At 41.7% G+C, this 17865-nt stretch overlaps 1 protein-coding gene across 2 annotated transcripts in view; it reads right to left on the bottom strand.

Annotated features, from left to right (window-relative positions):
* The window catches only part of LOC122934573 (dynein axonemal heavy chain 5-like), a 266469-nt gene that overhangs the window by 9922 nt on the left and 238682 nt on the right, over positions 1–17865 (bottom strand). For both annotated transcript variants that reach the window (XM_044290144.1, XM_044290145.1), the window contains 9 exons: positions 16108–16232; positions 14344–14554; positions 13903–14088; positions 11825–12022; positions 8985–9080; positions 8059–8170; positions 4902–5032; positions 4707–4815; positions 1116–1270 (listed from right to left, as the gene is read on the bottom strand). In XM_044290144.1, the coding sequence (XP_044146079.1) occupies positions 1116–1270; positions 4707–4815; positions 4902–5032; positions 8059–8170; positions 8985–9080; positions 11825–12022; positions 13903–14088; positions 14344–14554; positions 16108–16232 (1323 nt within the window). The remainder of the gene's footprint in view (positions 1–1115; positions 1271–4706; positions 4816–4901; positions 5033–8058; positions 8171–8984; positions 9081–11824; positions 12023–13902; positions 14089–14343; positions 14555–16107; positions 16233–17865) is intronic.

Raw genomic sequence — 17865 nt, 5'->3', positions numbered from 1 at the left:
CTCCAAGATTCCCACTGAGACTGAGCCACCAAGTGGGAAGAATATGATTAGGCAGAGTGGCCTGGGTATACCTGATTTATAGTGATTTGTGACAAATTCATTTGGAACAAATCAAATTTCTTGGAGAACTTAGGCAAATCGCATACCTCCCAACCATCCTGGATCTGCCGGGACAGTCCCGGATTTTAGTGGCTGTCCCAGTACAGGGGAGGTATGTCCCACTCTCTGGCAGCTGTCCCTGTTTCTATAGGAAACAGAGACAGTTGCCTGTAATGATGAAGCAGAGAGCAGTCGGCATCGGCTTCCTGCTCCATCATTCGTCCCCCCTGCAAGATCTCCACACCTATGGTCTGTGCGGTGGGCAGGGCCGGCAGTCAGCCTTCTCTCCTCCACAGACCAGAGCAGTCGATGTCCTGCTGCTGCTGCTAGGAACAAGGTGAGGGCACATAACAGGGCATATTACTGGGGGTACAGCTGGGCAAAATTCCATGAGGGGGCAAATAACGGCATATTACTAGGGGCACATAACTGGGCATATTGTGAGGAGGCACATATCTGGGCATAACTACTCTAAAGGAGGCACAATGTGGGCATAAATACTGTGTGGTGGGGGCATTTAGGGGGCTGGTTGAGATTAGGTCTATAGTTGTGTTTCGGGCAGAGTTAGAGGCATGGCCTAGTCCAGAAAAATATTGTGTCCCATTTCGTTCGTTTTGAAAGTTGGAAGGTATAGAATTGGCTGAATCGAACTTTTCAAAACTTCACTCATTTCTAATTATAATTGTGCCTTACATATTTATATATACTGTAGGAGTAATCTGTCAAAATGGTTGTAAAATGCATCAATTTTGCCAATAAGTATGCATCTTATGATACTAGTGATAAAATAAGATATAGTAAATATAAGGAAGGGTGTAGGACAATGATATATGAAGAAAATAACCCTAATGCAGTATAAAATGTACTGAATATGTCTAAACTATGTGTAATAACAGAAAATCGTTTTTGAAATATATTTCCTACTTTTTGCCTGTTTGATGCAGTTACATATAAAGGCTTTGTTGCTGTACATTGACTACATTTATTAGAATCTCCAAGGCCATTGACATATTTACCCGACTCCATCCTCGTGGTAGTTTGGACAAGATGGAAGCACAGATGTCTTGAACCTCTGATAGCTTGGGTATATAGATGTCAGCAGAGCTAGGCAAAATCTCTGGTAGAGTCAATGATAAGGAACGGGGACTTGCAAATGTAACTGGTTTCACACCTTATCAGAAAACAGATGAAATTATCTACACATACTGGGATTATGCTTTCTATAGGTATGCATACAAGAATGTTAGAGGATATCTGTGTCTTCTATTAAGTTTAGCCTGGTTTCTGCAATTCTATAACTTCTTTCCTCACCCTGGCCTGAATTATAAGGACAAGCAGGGTGATTGTCCTGGGTCCTCAACAAGCTAGTGGTATGAGGAGCGAGCCACCAACCTCAGTTTCAACAATCAATCAAAACAGTTTATGAACTACTAAAATGTCATCCAATAATTGAAAGGTTCCAGACAGCCCAATAGTTCATGCTTAAAGGGGTTTTCCGAGATTTTAATATTGATGACCTTTCCTCAGCATAGGTCAGTGGTGCGAACCTATGGCACGGGTGCCAGAGGTGGACCCTCAGAGCCCTCTCTGTGGGCACCTGCTCCCTGGTATGGTGTACCAATATGCCTTAGACTTTTCCTGCCATTCATCAGCGCAGGGCTCACTATGAACAGCACAGGCAGCGCACTGAATGTAGGCAGGCTATTACAGCTACATGATAAAGTACATGGAAGATATACTATATTGGCATTCAGGTTAAAGTGCGTGTTGGCACTTTGAGATAAATAAGTGTGTTTTGGGTTGCAGTTTGGGCACTCTGTCTGTAAAAGGTTCGCCATAACTGGCATAGGTCATCAATATCAGATCGGTGGGGATCCAACACCCAGCACCCCTGTTGATCGGCTGGTTGAAGAGAAGACCGCGCTCTGTGCAAGTGCAGTCTTCTCTTCCTTGTTTTCCTGTGCCGTTGCAACAACATCAGTGAGTAGGTGTAATTGCAAGCTGTCCCATTCCCACTTCTATAGGACGACTTGTTCCTATACACTTGAATGGAAACGAACTATCCCATAGAAGTGAATGGGACGGCTTGTAATTACACCTGCTCATCGATGTGATGTTGATGGCGAGCAGGTAAACAATGAAGGGAAGGCAGTGCTCGCACAGACCGTGGCCTTCTCTTCAACCAGCTGATTGCTGGGTGTCAGACCCCCGTCTATCTGATATTGATGACCTATCCTGAGGATAGGTCATCAATATTAAAATCCCGGAAAACCCTTTCAAGTAAGGCCTCATGCACACGACAGTATTTTTTCACGGTCCGCAAAAACGGGGTCCGTAGGTCCGTGATCCCTGACCGTTTTTTCGTCCGTGGGTCTTCCTTGATTTTTGGAGGATCCACAGACATGAAAAAAAAGTCGTTTTGGTGTCTGCCTGGCCGTGTGGAGCCAAACGGATCCGTCCTGAATTACAATGCAAGTCAAAGGGGATGGATCCGTTTGACGTTGACACAATAGGGTGCCATTTCAAACGGATCCGTCCACATTGACTTTCAATGTAAAGTCTGGAGTCCCTTTTATACCATCGGATCGGAGTTTTCTCCAATCCGATGGTATATTTTAACTTGAAGCGTCCCCATCACCATGGGAACGCCTCTATGTTAGAATATACTGTCGGATATGAGTTAGATCGTGAAAACTCATTTCCGACAGTATATTCTAACACAGAGGCGTTCCCATGGTGATGGGGACGCTTCTAGTTAGAATATACTACAAACTGTGTACATGACTGCTGCCTGGCAGCACCCGATCTCTTACAGGGGGATATGATAGTACAATTAACCCCTTCAGGTGCGGCACCTGAAGGGGTTAATTGTACTATCATACCCCTCTGTAAGAGATCAGGGCTGCCAGGCAGCAGGGGGCAGACCCCCCCCCCCTCTCCAGTTTGAATATCATTGGTGGCCAGTGCGGCCCCCCCTCCCTCCTTCTATTGTAATAATAGGTTGGTGGCACAGTGTGCGGCCCCCCCTCCCTCTATAGCATTAACAACATTGGTGGCCAGTGTGCGGCCTCCCATCTCCCCCCCGATCATTGGTGGCAGCGGAGTTCCGATCGGAGTCCCAGTTTAATCGCTGGGGCTCCGATCGGTAACCATGGCAACCAAGACGCTACTGCAGCCCTGGTTGCCATGGTTACTTAGCAATAGTAAAAGATTCATACTTACCTGGGAGCTGCGATGTCTGTGTCCGGCCGGGAGCTCCTCCTACTGGTAAGTGACAGGTCTGTGCGGCGCATTGCTGTCACTTACCAGTAGGTGGAGCTCCCGGCCGGACACAGACATCGCAGCTCCCAGGTAAGTATGAATCTTTTACTATTGTACTATTGCTAAGTAACCATGGCAACCAGGGCTGCAGTAGCGTCCTGGTTGCCATGGTTACCGATCGGAGCCCCAGCGATTAAACTGGGACTCCGATCGGAACTCCGCTGCCACCAATGATCGGGGGGGAGATGGGAGGCCGCACACTGGCCACCAATGTTGTTAATGCTATAGAGGGAGGGGGGGCTGATGGGGGGCGCACACTGTGCCACCAACGAATGATTATTACAATACAGGGAGGAAGGGGGGGGGGGGCGCACACTGTGCCACCAACGAATTATTACAATAGAGGGAGGAATGGGGGGGGGGGGCCGCACTGGCCACCAATGATATTCAAACTGGGGAGGGGGGAGGGGTCTGCCCCCTGCTGCCTGGCAGCCCTGATCTCTTACAGGGGGATATGATAGTACAATTAACCCCTTCAGGTGCCGCACCTGAGGAGTTAATTGTACGGATCACAGCACCCTGTAAGAGATCGGGTGCTGCCAGGCAGCAGGGGGCAGTCTTGTACACAGTTTGTAGTGTATTCTAACTAGAAGCGTCCCCATCACCATGGGAACGCCTCTGTGTTAGAATATACTGTCGGATCTGAGTTTTCACAAAGTGAAAACTTAGATCTGAAAAAGCTTTTATGCAGACGGATCTTCGGATCCGTCTGTATGAAAGTAACCTACGGACACGGATGCCAGTCTCGTGTGCATCCGTGTTCTTTCACGGACCCATTGACTTGAATGGGTCCGTGAACCGTTGTCCGTCAAAAAAATAGGACAGGTCTTATTTTTTTGACGGACAGGATACACGGATCACGGTCTCGCTGCAAAACGGTGCATTTTCCGATGTTTCCACGGACCCATTGAAAGTCAATGGGTCCGCGAAAAAAAACGGAAAACGGCACAACGGCCACGGATGCACACAACGGTCGTGTGCATGAGGCCTAAGACACATGGTGTACACACGGTGCAGAGTTCTAAACAAGCACCAATTAGGCCCACATTAGCGTTCTTCTGCCTGGTCTAACGGCTTATTGATATGATATACCACAGAGTATGGCATAGGGGCCAAAATGTGAAGAGACAGCAATGTGGACCTATGGAGTCTTTTACCCACTTTACTGCAGTGTGTGGTTTTAAGGATAAGTTAACAAGTAAAGTTCATACAAATAAATGACAGGAAGTGTACCGATTGTACCTACCAAACATTAATACTATGAAAGTTAACACTGTAATTTGTACCTTTCTGAGATGTTGGTAAAGATTTCACACCATATCGCCAGGGCTCTTGTTTGAATCCATAAAGTTGGCCAAGCTTTGAGATAACATAACCCTGTTCACCGAATGGAACCTGAACGAGACGTTGTAAAGTAGAGGCATGAATATAGACATGTCTAGTGCTGTATACTGTGGCAATGTACACTGCACAGTTATTACCATTGGAGAGGGGTGCACATGGAAAGCTTCTGGAGAATCTAATGAATACTGAGGAATGGATTCCAGGGCTTGTGTCAGCAAAACAGGATTTAAATCCGGATTAAAGAAAGGTGATGGAATTCTGAATTTTACTGCAAAATTATATAACAGAAGAAGTAATAGCAATGAGCAACTTTAGTTATCATAAATGCAATTAAAACCTTCCACCAGTGTAATATATGTGCATACCTTCACATATCTCACCATACAATGCACTAATGCTGAGCTGAACATTACTACTTGTATATTACCACATATTTGACTTAACTACATTTTACCTCATATGGCCTGTCCTGAGAATACGCTATCAATATCTAATCGGCAAGGGTATATCACCTGCTCCCGAGTAGCCCCCGCTCCAGAACTACACATCCACTGGGTAGTGGTCCGAGCTGGTTAGTGCAGGGCTGCTCACATTCACTTCAATGGGAGCAGTGCTGCATTAATCATCCCCATCCACTACATGGTGGTGTGTCAGATATCAATGGCATATCCTGAAGATGGGGTTTTCCTGGATTTCAATACTGATGGCCTATCTTTGAGATATGCCATCGATATCTGACAACCCCCACCCTCACCAATCAGCTGTTCATAGTAGCTCCAGCTTTGGGACTACTATTAGCATGTCCCTTCAGATATTTGTATGACACAGAGCATTAGTATGTCCCTTTATATGTTTGTATGACACAGAGCATTAGCATGTCCCTTTAGATATTTGTATGACACAGAGAATTAGTATGTCCCTGTATATGTTTGTATGACACAGAGCATTAGCATGTCCCTTCAGATATTTGTATGACACAGAGCATTAGTATGTCCCTTTATATGTTTGTATGACACAGAGCATTAGTATGTCCCTTTATGTTTGTATGACACAGAGCATTAGTATGTCCCTTTATATGTTTGTATGACACAGAGCATTAGTATGTCCCTTTATATGTTTGTATGACACAGAGCATTAGTATGTCCCTTTATATGTTTGTATGACACAGAGCATTAGTATGTCCCTTTATGTTTGTATGACACAGAGCATTAGTATGTCCCTGTATATGTTTGTATGACACAGAGCATTAGTATGTCCCAGTATATGTTTGTATGACACAGAGCATTAGTATGTCCCTGTATATGTTTGTATGACACAGAGCATTAGTATGTCCCAGTATATGTTTGTATGACACAGAGCATTAGTATGTCCCTTTATGTTTGTATGACACAGAGCATTAGTATGTCCCTTCAGATATTTGTATGACACAGAGCATTAGTATGTCCCTTTATATGTTTGTATGACACAGAGCATTAGTATGTCCCTTTAGATATTTGTATGACACAGAGCATTAGTATGTCCCTTTATATGTTTGTATGACACAGAGCATTAGTATGTCCCTTTAGATGTTTGTATGACACAGAGCATTAGTATGTCCCTTTATGTTTGTATGACACAGAGCATTAGTATGTCCCAGTATATGTTTGTATGACACAGAGCATTAGTATGTCCCAGTATATGTTTGTATGACACAGAGTATTAGTATGTCCCTTTATGTTTGTATGACACAGAGCATTAGTATGTCCCTTTATATGTTTGTATGACACAGAGCATTAGTATGTCCCTTCAGATATTTGTATGACACAGAGCATTAGTATGTCCCTTTATATGTTTGTATGACACAGAGCATTAGTATGTCCCTTTATGTTTGTATGACACAGAGCATTAGTATGTCCCTTTATATGTTTGTATGACACAGAGCATTAGTATGTCCCAGTATATGTTTGTATGACACAGAGCATTAGTATGTCCCTTTAGATATTTGTATGACACAGAGCATTAGTATGTCCCTTTATATGTTTGTATGACACAGAGCATTAGTATGTCCCTTTAGATATTTGTATGACACAGAGCATTAGTATGTCCCTTTAGATATTTGTATGACACAGAGCATTAGTATGTCCCTTTAGATATTTGTATGACACAGAGCATTAGTATGTCCCTTTATATGTTTGTATGACACAGAGCATTAGTATGTCCCAGTATATGTTTGTATGACACAGAGCATTAGTATGTCCCTTTATATGTTTGTATGACACAGAGCATTAGTATGTCCCTTTATATGTTTGTATGACACAGAGCATTAGCATGTCCCTTTAGATATTTGTATGACACAGAGCATTAGTATGTCCCTTTAGATATTTGTATGACACAGAGCATTAGTATGTCCCAGTATATGTTTGTATGACACAGAGCATTAGTATGTCCCTTTAGATATTTGTATGACACAGAGCATTAGTATGTCCCTTTAGATATTTGTATGACACAGAGCATTAGTATGTCCCTTTAGATATTTGTATGACACAGAGCATTAGTATGTCCCTTTATATGTTTGTATGACACAGAGCATTAGTATGTCCCAGTATATGTTTGTATGACACAGAGCATTAGTATGTCCCTTTATATGTTTGTATGACACAGAGCATTAGTATGTCCCTTTATATGTTTGTATGACACAGAGCATTAGCATGTCCCTTTAGATATTTGTATGACACAGAGCATTAGTATGTCCCTTTATATGTTTGTATGACACAGAGCATTAGTATGTCCCTTTATATGTTTGTATGACACAGAGCATTAGTATGTTCCTTTATATGTTTGTATGACACAGAGCATTAGTATGTCCCTTTAGATATTTGTATGACACAGAGCATTAGTATGTCCCTTTATATGTTTGTATGACACAGAGCATTAGTATGTCCCTTTAGATATTTGTATGACACAGAGCATTAGTATGTCCCTTTATATGTTTGTATGACACAGAGCATTAGTATGTTCCTTTATATGTTTGTATGACACAGAGCATTAGTATGTCCCAGTATATGTTTGTATGACACAGAGCATTAGTATGTCCCTTTAGATATTTGTATGACACAGAGCATTAGTATGTCCCTTTATATGTTTGTATGACACAGAGCATTAGTATGTCCCTTTAGATATTTGTATGACACAGAGCATTAGTATGTCCCTTTATATGTTTGTATGACACAGAGCATTAGTATGTCCCTTTAGATATTTGTATGACACAGGGCATTAGTATGTCCCTTTAGATATTTGAAATAGACGGTAACATACATTTAGTGAGTTCGCTGTCTTTCTTCATAGTATTTGGGCTGATCCAGTAATCAGTCATTGATGTCAAAACGGTCATGTCGAATTCATCTGCAACATTGCGCCCATAAATTACCTGCAAGAAAACACCATGCACTTGACAGTGAGCACAGTTACCATTGACTCTTTTCTGTGCAATGTTAGTTCTGCAGCTACCTTCAAAATTGTGAGAGATATGACAATTTTAGTTTGCACATGCTACTTTCGAATACTTGACTATTTTCAATTCAGGACAGTTAGGTTCATAACGACAAAATAGCACGTAAGTACAAATTAAGGGTCCATTCACACGTCCGTTGTTTCTTTCCTGATCTGTTCCGTTTTTTGCGGACCAGATCTGGACCCATTCATTTTCAATGGGTCCTGAAAAAAAATCTGACATTGTGCTGTCCGATTTTTTTCAGGAGCCATTGAAAATGAATGGGTCCAGATCTGTTCCGCAAAAAACGGAACAGATCAGGAAAGAAACAACGGACGTGTGAATGGACCCTAAAGGGGTTTTCCAGAAGTTCAGTATCCGATGGGTTGGGCTCTCACCCCCAGCACCCTCGCTGATCAGCTGTTTAAAGAGGCCACAGTGATCCTCTTCTCAGGTCGGTGAGGTCATGTTTCTTGATGGCATGGCCTATTTGCAGCTCATTCCAATTCAAGTAAATGGGCTTGGGCTGCAATACCAAGCACAGCCACTATGCAATGCACAACACTGTGCCTGGTAAGCTGTGAGGAGGCTGCAGCGCTCACAAGAGGGACACAGCCTCTTCAAACTGATCGATGAAGGTGCTGGGAGTCGGATCCCGATGATTGGATACTAGTGAGTTGATCCTAAGTATAGGCCATGATTTTTTTAGAACAACCTAAAATATCTGAAACGAAAAATAAAATTTACATACTTCTGAGAGTAGATATCTCACAGCGGTCCAGGATGGAAGCTTTCCTACATTCTGAAGGTCATCTTTAAATTCACGCTTCAAGACCTCAATGCTTTCCTAAAAATAATGCAAAAACAATGCAATGAAAAGTATTAATTGTTAGAATTGCTTCAGACATATTTATCTATAAAAGAATCTCATTTTATTTAAAGCTTCTGGCCTACCCTCCATCTGTAGACATTGGGATTGTGCAGCTGAAAGAGAGGCGTTCCAGCTGTCAATTGGATTCCCATAGAGAGAACAGTGCAGGGCTACCATCAGGGCAATACTAGTGGGCCTGCAGTCGTGGGCACTTTGCTGTTAGATCGTCAGCCTCATTAATATTCATTTCAGTGCAGTGAATAGTAATGAAGTTGTTTGCCCATATTCTTTCATGGGTTGGTAGAGAGTCCCTCTCCCAGCACACAGATATTTGTTAAACACATTAGTTTACAGGTTATGGCAGAATAAATTTGCTTTTGTTTTCCAGCTTTTCTCTTACCATTAAAAAAGCTGAAAAGTAAAAGCTAAGTATTTCTGCTATAACCTTTAATAAAGAAATCATTTTACAGGTCTCCGTTGGGAATCAAACCCTAGAACTTTTGTATGGCAGGCAACAGGTTTACCACTACACTATGGAACTATACTGTTGCAAATACAGGCATTTATGTGTCTAAAAAGCTACTAAACTGTATTTAATCATTTCTTTGCAGGCATAATATTAAATAGTATTAAAGGGAGTCTTTCACGTCACGAGCGGCACCAGAGGACGGCGGGCTGGGAACTGGCCCGCACCTGCGCACTGCTCTGCCCATTATGGGCAGAGGAACATCCTTTCATATTGCGCATGCGCCGGCAAACTAAAGACAGCCAGCCGGTGCATGCGCAATATGAATCATAAAATGCTAAAATAACTGGTTGACCAAGATTCTGTTTCTGGGAAGGCCCACAGGTTCTTCGATAACCGATATAGGGGGAGCTGGAAGGATTGCGTCTCATTTATTACTTCTGACCTTCAAATCAGATCCAGTAAGAGGGTGTATTATATATAGTATATATTTAATATATAGATTTTTTTTATGGTGATCGGTTTTTAGACGAATGGATAATCATTTAGGAAAATTAACAACTTGATCGCATTTAGCAAGTTGAGGTGTATTTTCACAGCCCGAGAATCAGGCAGATTATCAGGAACAGTCATTCCCAACAATCTGCCTGTGTAACTGTGCCACCGATCACCTGATGAACGAGCAAAATGCTTGTTCATGAGGTGATCCTGTCATTCATGCAAGCACCACCAATCATGGCTTCTGGATAGCAGATCGTGTGCTCTAAACAGCGATTTGCTTAGAAACCATGATTCTGTATGAGGACGAGGGATCGTAATAGCAATTCCTCATACAGTGAAGGAGATTGTTGCATGCAGCGGTCTCCTTCACTAAACGAGCAGTCAACTGTCAGGAATGAACGCTTCCTTCCCAACATTCGGCTGCTCACTCAGCCCATGTATATCCAGCTTTAACACCAATGACAGACCAGCATTTTTATGCAAAGATTATCGTGTACAAATTTGCTTGCATGTTATCATTTACTCGCTTAAAGAGTCACTCTATTTTTATACAATTTCTTTTAATTAAATAGAGAATGGTGTAACTAGCACATTTCTAAATCACTTCATTTAACCCCTTCCCAACATGTGACGTACTATTACGTCATGGAAGTCAGTGACTTCCCGCATTTTATAGTAATAGTACGTCATGGTGATCGGGCGGGCATGCTTGATCACTGCAGGGGTCCGGCAGTTTTGCAAAAAATGACCTGGGCAGGAGTGCGAAAACTGGGCCAGGGTAGAAGGGGTTAAAAAAACATGCTTGCATCCACCTGAAAAAAAAAATCTGTAAAATTATGGCCACTTGGGGTCTCACTTCCACTTAATTTGCAGTCCACTGACTGTTGTCAGGCCAGATCCGTCCCTAGTAACAGAGGCACAGAAGACGGCTCACAGGAAATTGCGGCGTGTCAGAGCTAGCTGAGACCATGGGCTGTATTCAAGGGCTATATCAGTGTGATTGATTGGATGTGAGCTAGTGAAGGTTGCAGCATTCTGGGTTCACAGAACTCATGTTCAGCAAATATTACAGGGAGGGAGAAAATCCCATGCACCAAGTATGAACCTAAAAGCAGGTTGCAAACTGCCTACTGAGAGACTGACAATGAATTAAGGAATGGAGGCGGCAGTGTGAAACTTAGGGAGTCATTTATTAACATCGGCGTTTTAGATGCCAGTCTTAATAAAGCCCCTACATAACTTTGGCGCATTCAGCGCTGCTTCTAAATGCAAGCCAGCTTCTGAGCTGTCTTATATTTAGACAGACTGTTTTCTACGGCTAAACAAGATGTAGAAAATGATGAGTGAGATAGGCCTGCCCCCTTCCCACTCCACGCCCACTTTTCTGGACCTGGCATGTGCGGGGAAAAGTCAAAGATTGTGGCACAAAGGTTAATATTGGTGTATTTCAGGTTAACAAAGTGCGTTTTTTTAAGTCAAGGTGACCACTAACATGCCAAAATGTTAAAAGTGACCATAGCCCTGAAAGCAGAATTGAAACACTCTATGCTGTCCTGAATGGCTTCCATCTGCCCGTACAGAATGACAGCTTTTACCTTATGGGATGAGGGAATCCAGACTTGCAGGACTCTGCTGAGATGCAAAGTCAAATAAACATTTATTTTCTAATAATCACAGCTCTATTATTAATTCAAGAACTGGGACATAACTTGTATATTGCTAATCTAAAGGCATGAAGTACATTAACACATACCGTTAATTCTGCCCACCCAAATCGCATTGCATCTGGACAATTCCAGCCTGCTAGGGCACCATACAATGTTCTGATGCGAATTGCACAATGCAAGAAACAAAGATTGTGTAGTAGAGCTGGCCATTCTGGACGGGAACTTGAAACTAGCGTCTCCTGGTTAACTAACTTCCAAGAATAAATTATTCCACGCCTTATATTCTGTAACAAAAGAACGCGTAAATTGTAAGACAAAAACAAGAAATCACAAAGGGAATTTATCATTTTAAGGCCTCATGCACACGACTGTAGTTCTGGTCCGCATCCGAGCCGCAGTTTTTGGGGCTCGGATGCGGATCCATTCACTTTAATGGGGCCTCAAAAGATGTGGACAGCACTCTGTGTGCTGTCCGCATCCGATGCTCCGTTCTGTAGCCCTGCAAAAAAAATATAACATGTCCTATTCTTGTCTGTTTTGCGGACAATAATAGGCATTTCTACAATGGGCCTTCCGTTGCACAAATTGCGGAAGGCACACGGGCGGCTTACGTTTTTTTGCACACCGCAAAAAACTGAATGGTTGTGTACATGAGGCCTAATTGCGCTATTTTCTGCTGTTAAAAAAGGCTCAAATTTTGGCGCATACCATTTTTGTGTTTTTACATTTCTCTTGACATTTTTGAAAAGTAGCCATGGTTAGCTATATTAATAACCTTATGCCAGATTTATCAAGTACGATTTTTTTTTTTTAAGCGCAATCTTACTGTGGATGGGTGGTATAAAAAATTTCACTAAGAATTAATTTGGAAAAAATAATATTTTAAATAAATAACTATTAAATGCGTTTTAAAAGCACCCTCTTAGCACATTCTTCACTCCATACTGACAGATGTCAGGTGATCTTATATACACTGCTTGGTCAGAGCCCTCATGTACTGTATTATGGGTTTAACCATGTAATTTTGTGGACACCATTTAATACTACTCACAGGGGTGGACATGGAAAAAAAAAATCGGAAAAAAAATCTAAAAGTGTCTCCATGTTGTAAGCGGGTCCAAATTGACAGAAGGAGGGGAAACAGAAATAGGCAGGGCCAGCAATACCATAGTGCAGAACAAATTACCACAGTGCTGCACAATATACTGCCCCAGTAAAACTAAATACCACAGTTCAGCACAAAATACTGCCCCAGCAGAACCAGATACAACAGTTCAGCATAAAATACTGCTGCCCACTCCACAGTATGACGGTATCATCATCCTGAGGACGGCAATATAGTTTAATCCAGGAGATCACCTGCGGCCACTGGTCGTGTTCATAAGTGCCTGACGCTCCTACATTAATTAATGAAGAGAGCATTTAGATCTTTAAATATCTGGCAGCGGCCATGAGGACAGCTTGGGAAGCCCTATGGGCATTGGCCACCAGGAAATGTCCCTGTAGTATCCATGGCCACTCCACCCATGACTAGCTGTGCAGTCGCATCAAATTTATCCATTGCTAGGACAGTGAGGTTGTCCCAGGGGTGGATTGGCCATAGACACCTTACAGGGAAATTTCCAGGGGGCCGCCTGGGACCTCTTCACAGTCGGCTAGTGGAAGTTTTTGGGGATGTATTTTGTGCTGGACTGTGGTGTTGTGCTCAGTTGGGGTGGTATAATGTCCCACAATATGGTATTTCTGTCCCTGCCTTCCATCAATTTGGACCTGACTACAAAACAGGGCCACTTTTAGTATTTTTTTCAAGGCCACTGTAAGTTCCCAGTCCGCCCCTGGGTTGTCCTGATCTGCATTTACAAATACACATCTTGCTGTATGCTCTTGCCACATTTCCCTTTATACTTTCATCTTTTATCCTCATTTATCCTTTCAAGGGTGAAAGCAATAGAGCTGCATCATCGTCACCATAACTATAATGTCCTGTTAACAAAAATGCTCCCCCTAGAAAGGGGACGTTCAGTAATTATTGACAATCAAATTACCAAGATACAAGCAAAATGTCAGCTTTTTATCAAATTTAAATATGGTATATCTATGACATAAATCTTAAGTGTCTATCCTGCATTACTGAGGTACAAGGCACATTGTATTTTTTCTTTACCATTGGAGTGTCCACAATCGTTCTCACAGTGTAATGCAGCAGTGGTGTTGGCAGATCTTGTCTAGCTTGCACAGAAAGCCACAGTCGAAAGTTTTTGTCTGGATTCTTATTCGACTTTAGAATTTCTCCAAATGACATCATTAATTTGGCAGAATTATGGATGTTCTCTATTAGCATCCAACTACCCTGTAGGTTAAAGCATTCTGTAGTTAGTACATTTAATGCAATGAGAATCATTACTCTTTAGCTTCATTCTGCAGTGGAAGCTCTATCAAGTTCTCAATACAGAAGTGTCCTAGTTCCATTCAAAATTCATGTTTGACGTCACAGTGTGTGCAATTATATATTGACATTGTGAATGGAAACAATAAAAAGTGGCCAATAGAGGTGAGACTGAACAACTCAATAAAGTTCAGACATTGTAAATGCCTCAATAAATACCTCAGACATTGCTTGAATCAAGATATTCTTTGTTTTGTCTTCAGAGAAGCCAATGGGGAGAATAGTCATTTTTTGGTTCTTTGTTTCTGCAAGGTCTTCAAGTAGAGTCCGTGGCAACATACAATCTGCACCATAAATGAGTAACCCTGGCTCATGTGGTGACATCCATGACAGTGTTGTCTGAAGATCTGTGGCTACATCTGATGCATACCTGTAATTATTTCATATTCTCTAATAAAATTTCTCATATAAGGACACATTCTATATGTTGGCCTATATAAAAGTGGCTGTAGATACATTATTAATCTGGTGATCTTCTTTAATTGTTATCTTTACAATTGTAGTGCTTGACAATAACTACCGGTAAGCATTACAATCATAGCGACATAGGTTTGAATGTGCGAAATTAACCCTTTCACTGCCAGGGGTGTTTGGACATTTTGCACCTTTGGTAGCCAGGACAATTTTTGCAGTTTTGACATTTACAAATAATAACCTAAATTATGAAATCATACTAACCCCCACCATACCCATATATTTTCTGAAAGTAGACCAAACATCTAGTTTTAAGCCAGATATTTAAAAAAGAAACAACCTATAAAACAGGGATGACGGTCCTTGAAAACTAAGTGAACCCACGAAACCAATGTATTTCCTGAAAGCAGACAGCCTGAAGATTGCAGCTGTCTTGACGGACTACTGACAAACATTTACACCTAAACGCATATCTAAGCAGAAGTTTACACATAGTAAAAATGATATATTAAGGTATGCAAAGCTCATATATACCACAAGTGTATGCTCTTAAAAACACTGAAACAGAGGCCATCATGCACAAACGCGTTAAAAATGTATACTGTACACGGCAAACTGCTTCTAGGTTCCAGAAACCCACATTTTCTGACAGTGTATAATAATATAAGGTAATAATTTAAGCACACAACCACCTTCATGCAACATTGCAGCAAACAATGATTATATAATTTGTTTACCAAAATTAAAATTTGCGACTAAAACGCATCCTTCTTAGCAAGTCCTTATGCGGGAGGTGTTACACCCCTCTGAAAAGTGTCTGAATACAGTTTTTTATTTTAAACTACAATAATTGAAAACAACTATTTTTGCTCCACATTGGGAGATATAACTTTTAGAAATCGAGTGTATATCCAACTCTCACTTGGACCCGTTTCTCAGCACTGTAACTCCAAAGAGTGTTATGACTAGCGCCAGCTAAGATTTTATGCTTTAAAACAAGCCCTTGCTGGTATCTCTAGCTGCTACATAGCCAGAGATCTGGCCATCAGTAGCATGGATGTATGAGATACAGCCTAGGCTACTGAAGTTCTACCCTGCTCTTGTTTGAGATATGTCCTTGGCAGGGAATGGGTTAAAGTGTCCCTATGGCCAAAAGAAGTAAATTTAGCTAATACTATAGACCCACCCTATATTCTACAGTTATTTTCCAGTACAGATTCCTGGGTAGGCTATTTACTTAGGATCAGGCCATAAGTTGCAAAAACATGATTTGGGACCTCTAGATTGGTAGGGAGCATATAAATTAGAATTTGGGAATGGGTGGTGCCACTGGCATGCTTGTTCAAATTTGCCAGATTTGTTGGGGCCTGCAGAAATCCATGCTACATGTGAACATAACCTCATATTTCCAATTACTAAAAGGAAACCCGCAGCATCAAAATGCAGATCTATAATTGTAATTATGCATTCCATGTCACATTATCTGTCAGGATCTCACCAATCACTTACATCTTTCCAAGTGCAGCACCTATGTAGTTAGAGGCTGATGGTAGTATCCTGTCCATCCTCACAGCTCGCAAAACCATACATTTCTGAAGTGGACTTAGTGCTTCAATTCCTTCAGGCCATTTAACCTGAAAATAGCATAAAACATTAGTGACTTTAATCTATGCATAACTTAAATATATAAAAGACCAATGTGATCCCTGTACTCCACACTGCTTTAACTCTCTTCAGCTTGTTTGGATAAGTGCTTCCTTTGGTGCCATATTCCACTTTTGAGCCCCAGATAGTCAACAATAAAAGATTTTCCATGATACTGGCTTGAAAACAAGGCCAACACTAATAAAGGTTAGGTTTTAACCCATATCCAGTGCCTTGGAAATATTTTTCTTCTTTATGGGTACATTTAATTGAGTTTGCAGTATACATTTGGAATATCTGCTGGGAAATATTTTGGTGTATATGTCAAACGTATCTATAGACCCAGACATGGGATTCAGCCAGTTTTCCAGATCCAGTTGTTAAAATTACAACTGGATCGGAGAACCGTGTTACCGGCTTAGGCCCAATCTGGTGCACTGGTGGCGGCAGCTGGAGATGTTCACTTCCATTGCTTTGCGCGCTGCTGATAGTTTAGCTCCTTTTAGTTGGGTGGTATGTGTGTGTAGTGTATATATGGTGTATTTATGTATGTGTACCATGTATAAAGGTGTATTTATGTGTTGCATATATATGGTGTATGTATATTTAAATGTGTCGTGACACCATTTGTCCTCCGTTGAGTAGGGAACCTGTTGTTAAAAATTTTAATCCCACCCCTGCATAGACCCCCTTCTCACCGGTCAAAGGAGTATCCTTTTGGCCTTTCGTGGAGACTGTACCTTTTTATAAATGTGGAAAGCATAGTTGACTATACTATTCTAAATCAAAGCATTCAATAAAAATAGTATACCTCACAGCATACGTTTTTACCTTTTTACCGTTTAGTAGCCTATGGGCAGTGTATTACACTGACTGTACGCCTATGCAGTGGCATACGTTGGAGACATCTGTTTAAAGTATGTGTTGGGAAATACTCCTGGCATATACCTCCTAGTACCACTACAAACGTAGTGAGAATGTACCCATAGGCTCAGTTTACATCTATGCTCATCAATTCAGTTGTTCTGCACTGTTATATACTTTCCGTGTTTAATGAATATTTTTTAATACAGAACTTAAAGGGAATCTGTCACCATTGACCTCCCTGTCAAACCGTTTGCGTAGACACATAGCTGAGGTTGACCTGATTAAAACACTTTTTGTTTGTTGATCTGAGGCTCCATTCCCGTTATACTTGCTCTTAATATGCAAATTAGGCCTTTTGTGCAATGAGGGGGTCACCATTGCTCTTGTTGCTCAAGCTCCACTCCTTTCTGTGGCCAGCCCTTCCCTCACTGGTTTGATTGACAGGGCCAGGCAATAACAAAGCAATGAGGGAGTAATGACACAGAAGTAAGCGGAGCTCATGAGCGGTGCTGGTCACTCTAGTGGCCCAGACCGCGGGAGCGCACATAGGCTGGTGTTTGTTCTATATTGTGCAAGCATGACCACTACAGCTGGATCGCAGGATGGTTGTAACCATGGAAATGAGCAGCATATAATGTTATGGAAAAAGGAATCCAGCCAGCAAAGGAGACAATATAGACACTCACAATACATTAGTAGGTGGCTTGTATTAACTTCCTCTACATAATAAAAGCTATTTGCTGAAGTGAGACAACC

This window comes from Bufo gargarizans, chromosome 4, assembly GCF_014858855.1.
Source record: "Bufo gargarizans isolate SCDJY-AF-19 chromosome 4, ASM1485885v1, whole genome shotgun sequence".
Taxonomy (NCBI): domain Eukaryota; kingdom Metazoa; phylum Chordata; class Amphibia; order Anura; family Bufonidae; genus Bufo; species Bufo gargarizans.
Note: the sequence above shows the minus strand (reverse complement) of the source record. Positions and strands in the feature narration are given on the sequence as shown.